The sequence below is a fragment of the Ictalurus punctatus genome, chromosome 5 (assembly GCF_001660625.3).
Source record: "Ictalurus punctatus breed USDA103 chromosome 5, Coco_2.0, whole genome shotgun sequence".
NCBI lineage: Eukaryota > Metazoa > Chordata > Actinopteri > Siluriformes > Ictaluridae > Ictalurus > Ictalurus punctatus.
In genome coordinates, this window is record NC_030420.2 from 3,362,318 (window position 1) to 3,367,317 (window position 5,000).

At 46.3% G+C, this 5,000-nt stretch overlaps 1 protein-coding gene across 4 annotated transcripts in view; it reads right to left on the reverse strand.

Moving 5' to 3' along the window:
• rassf2a (Ras association domain family member 2a) overlaps nt 1-5,000 on the reverse strand; it is a 16,259-nt gene that overhangs the window by 6,083 nt on the left and 5,176 nt on the right. For all 4 annotated transcript variants that reach the window (XM_053680081.1, XM_017468142.3, XM_017468144.3 and 1 more), the window contains exons 2-4: nt 1,726-1,809; nt 870-945; nt 371-522 (exon numbers count right to left, since the gene is read on the reverse strand). In XM_053680081.1, the coding sequence (XP_053536056.1) occupies nt 371-522; nt 870-945; nt 1,726-1,778 (281 nt within the window). In that variant the 5' untranslated portion in view covers nt 1,779-1,809. The remainder of the gene's footprint in view (nt 1-370; nt 523-869; nt 946-1,725; nt 1,810-5,000) is intronic.

A 5,000-nucleotide genomic window follows, 5' to 3' on the forward strand; every position in this document is an offset into this window, starting at 1 on the left:
AAGCACACGTGCCTGAACCCATCCAGAAGGAAGATAAGACGTGACTGTTGACTGAAATGAAACGACGTGTGACCGCCCTTTAAAACGTTTCTCACTTCCTGTAAATGTTCAGACATGTTATGTCTGAGTGCTGATAAAGTCATGAGGGAGTAAATAATTATGTACACACTCCCCCCGTGCTGTTCGGCTGAAGAGTTGATAGACGCTATAAAAGCAGTTTCCATGGAGATTCTTCTCCTAAATTCCTTGTAGGGTCTGCACATTTACTGGACATAATTTGTGTGCGAGTCAGTTTGTGTGTGTGTGTGTGTGTGTTTGTGTGTGTGTGTGTGTGTGTGTGTGTGTGTGTGTGTGTGCTTTATGATCTGACCTCTGGTTGCCCAGGTTACAGCCCGAGTGCCAGGATGTAGATGAGGGAGGTGGTTTGATTCGTTCGTTGTCATCCTGCATCTGCAATCTGATTGGTCGCCGCAGCCCCCAAGAGATATTCAGGAGACCCTCAACGATCAGCTCACCTTCTTCCTGCAGAGAACCCAGTTAGGTCACACACACACACACACACACACACACACACACACACGGATGATGTTCATTTTAACATGCAGTGAATAATGTTCAAGTATACGCTAAACCTCAGGTTGCATCAAGAAGGCAGCTGTGATCACACACACACACACACACACACACACACACACACACACACATGCATACACACCACACACAGACAGCCTATTACTCCCCAGAGACGGGTAAATTATTGAGCAGGGACAGTAGGGGTTAAATTAAACGACATTTCAGACAAAGAAGGCAAGAAGGTGTGTGTGTGTGTGTGTGTGTGTGAGAGAGAGAGAGAGAGACAGTGTTCCTACCTCTCTGTGTCTCAGCTGCAGGTTTTGTCCTTCATAATAGAGGTTATAGGTCTTCAGGTGGGCAAGGATGCTGCTCCTACACACACACACACACACACACACACACACACACACACACACATCATATCACTCTTTAACAGTAACTTTGGCATTAACCCTGCAGCCTGACATACACATTAAAAATATTTGTGTCAATCAAGGAAATTAAAATGTGAGTAAAGTGTGTCGAAGTGTGTCGAAGTGTGTCGAAGTGTGTAGAATGTGTAGAAATGCTCGTTTTTCACTGATAATGCAGAGGAGAGTGCGAGTGTGTGTGAGTGAGAGTGTGAGTGAGCGTACGAGATGACGGGTGTCACTGCGAGATGACGAATGTGACTGCGAGATGACGAGAGAAAGTGTGAGAGGACGAGTGAGAGTGTGTGCGAGATGACGATTGAGACTGCGAGATGACGAGAGAAAGTGTGAGAGGACGAGTGAGAGTGTGTGAGTGAGAGTGTGAGTGAGTGTGTGAGATGACGAGTGAGACTGCTAGATGACGAGAGAAAGTGTGAGAGGACGAGTGAGAGTGTGCGAGTGAGAGTGTGAGTGAGTGTGTGAGATGACGAGTGAGAGTGCGAGATGACGAGAGAAAGTGTGAGAGGACGAGTGAGAGTGTGCGAGTGAGAGTGTGAGTGAGTGTGTGAGATGACGAGTGAGAGTGTGTGCGAGATGACGAATGAGAGTACGAGATGACGAGTGCGAGTACGAGATGACGAGTGAGAGTACGAGATGATGGGTGAGAGTGTGAGATGACGAGTGAGACTGCGAGATGACGAGAGAAAGTGTGAGATGACGAGTGAGAGTGTGAGAGACTCACTTGCTGACGTATTTATTCTCCCCGACCTGAACACCTTCAATCTGGTCCTCCATCTTAACTGTAACACGACTGCATGGATGGAGACTGCAGAGAGAGAGAGAGACAGACAGTCAGACAGATAGAGAGAGAGAGACAGAGAGAGAGACAGTCAGAGAGAGACAAACAGTCAGAGAGCGAGAGAGACAGAGAGAGAGAGAGAGACAGTCAGAGAGAGAGAGAGACAGAGAGAGACAATCAGAGCAAAAGAGACAGTCAGAGAGAGACAGACAGTGAGAAAGAGAGAGACAGAGAGACAGTCAGAGAGAGAGAGAAAGAGACAGACAGTCAGAGAGAGAGAGACAGAGAGAGAGAGACAGTCTGAATTTCCTGTCCCACCTACTGAACAGAATCCATCTGTCCTGAAACGAGGCTAGTGTGTGTGTGTGTGTGCGTGCGTGTGTGTGTGTGAACACGGAATTACAGAGGAGCAGAATAATTAGCGCTGATCCAGAGCACAGTGTTTAATCAGCCAGTTGAGTGTGTGGTGTGTTCTACTCACACACAAACGACATCGCACGAGTTTCAGTTTAGCAGAGGTGCCAATATTTATGGTTGAGCCATATCATTTACAATATTTTGACGACCTATGACACGTCTTCAACCACACACACACACACACACACACACACACACGCACACACACACACACAGGGATCGGAGGTTCCCCTGGCATGATGCCAGTACAGCTACACTTTCCTTCCGAGCTGCTCAGGGAGAGAGAGAGCGAGAGAGAGAGCGAGAGCGCGAGAGCGCGAGAGAGAGAGAGAGAGAAGAACAGGTGCAGGGTCACTGTGTCTATTCATTAAGTCTGTGTGTTATAAGATGAGCCCACTTTATGTTACAGTTGCTAAATCGTGTGCAGTTAGCGGATGTGAATAACTGAGCAAACGGCACCAGCACTGCCAGACTCTGTGTGACTGACCGGAAGGTCGGGGGTTCGAGCCCCGGCACTGCCAACCTGCCCCTTTGGGCCCTTGAGCAAGGCCCTTAACCCTCTCTGCTCCAGGGGGCGCTGTATCATGGCTGACCCTGCACTCTGACCTCAACTTCCTGACAGGCTGGGGTATGTGAAGAAAACAATTTCACTGTGCATATGTCACACACACACACACACACACACACACACACACACACACACACCTGTCACACTGAGTCACACTTCAATTAACTTGACTCTGTGACCCTGTGATCTTCCTGTAGAAGTGAGCAGAGCTGTGTTATCTTTCCTCTCGTGTGTGTGTGTGTGTGTGTGTGTGTGTGTGTGTGTGTATAAGGTTCTCTGTAGGGATGCAATGCTCTTTGTTAGCTTGAAGAGGCAGAAAATTGAGGAAGTGTTGTGTTTCTGCTCCGCTCTTCCTCTTTCTGTTGCTCCGGGAGGAAGCTGACGCTCAAGTAACGCTACACTTCCTCAACACAACCGAGTCCCAAACACACGCAGCTGCTCTCCTCTTTATTCCTCTCTCTCTTCCTGTCTCACACACACACACACACACACTCACACTCTCACACACTCACACACCCAGTACCAGTACCCATATTACACAGATGTACAGTCAGCTTCAGATGTATTGGCACCCTTCAAGAAAAAACATCCAAAATGAATATCTATCTGTTCTGTTTGTCTATCCACCTGTCTATTTGTCTGCTGGCCTGTCTATCTGTCCATCTGTCTGTCTGTCTATTTGTCTATTTATCTGTCAGTCTGTCTATCAGTTTGTCTTTACGCCTGTCTATTTCTCTGCTAGCCTGTCTATCTGTCCATTCATCTGTCTGTCTCTCTATCTATCTATCTATCTATCTGCTTGTCTATCCCCAGGTATTTGTCTGCTGGCCTGTCTGTCTGTCTGTCTGTCTGTCTGTCTATCTATCTGCCTGCCTGTCTGTCTGTCTATCTGTCTATACACCTGTCTTTTTGTCTGCTGGCCTGTCTATCTGTCTGTCCGTCCGTCCATCCGTCTGTCCCCAGGTCTATTTGTCTGCTGACCTGTCTATCTATCTATCGATCTACTTATCTATCTATCCAGAAGAATGCTTCCCAGCCACAATGCTGCTGCAACCTATCAGAAAACTGTCTGTCTGTCTGTCTATCTACCCATCTATCTAACTGTTTGTCTGTCTATTCATCAATCTATCTGTCTGTCTATCTGTCTGTCCGTCTGTCCAGCCATCCATCTATCTTTAGAATTCTTTTCAGAATTGTTGGCACCCTTCCTGCAACTGATCCAAAACTAATATACATAATTAATGCTAACAAGTTTCCACAACAGGCTCGTTATCAACACACACATCGCGTCACCCCGTCTGCTCCTTCAAATTCATGCATGAGCGTGTGTGTGTGTGTGTGTGTGTGTGTGTGATGCAGGAAGCTAACCAAGCGTCCCTGCCCCGCCCGTGTTCCTCACACACTGGGCATGGTGTTCAGTCGTTCAGCCATGATGAAATATTCACCAGCAATCAGCTCAGAATAGCGAACCGCTGCTTTAATATTTCACACGTTATATAAAGCCTCGGTGGTCAAAGCTGCAGAGGAGCACCGAGAGCTGTGAGTGTTCAGGTCAAGGTCAAGGTCAAGGTCAAAGTCAGAGACGCAACAGTCCAGCTGGAGATTAGAAATGACGCTGAGATAAACGGGCAACCTGGAAACTCTGTCTGATTGGAGAAAATATGCAGTATACATACTAAATATACATATATGCTCAGAAGTATTGGCACTCTATCTATCTATCTATCCAACTCTATAAGTATTGGCACCCTATCTGTCTATCTATTCAACTCTACAAGTATTGGCACCCTATCTGTCTGTCTATTCAACTCTACAAGTATTGGCACCCTATCTGTCTGTCTATTCAACTCTACAAGTATTGGCACCCTATCTGTCTGTCTATTCAACTCTACAAGTATTGGCACTCTATCTATCTATCTATCTGTCCATCCAACTCTACAAGTATTGGCACCCTATCTGTCTATCTATTCAACTCTACAAATATTGGCACCCTATCTGTCTATCAATCCAACTCTACAAGTATTGGCACCCTATCTGTCTATCAATCCAACTCTACAAGTATTGGCACCCTATCTGTCTATCTATCTATCAACTCTACAAGTATTGGCCCTCTATCTATCTATCTATCTATCTATCTATCCAACTCTACAAGTATTGGCACCCTTTCTGTCTATCTATCTATCAACTCTACAAGTATTGGCCCTCTATCTATCTATCTATCTATCTATCTATC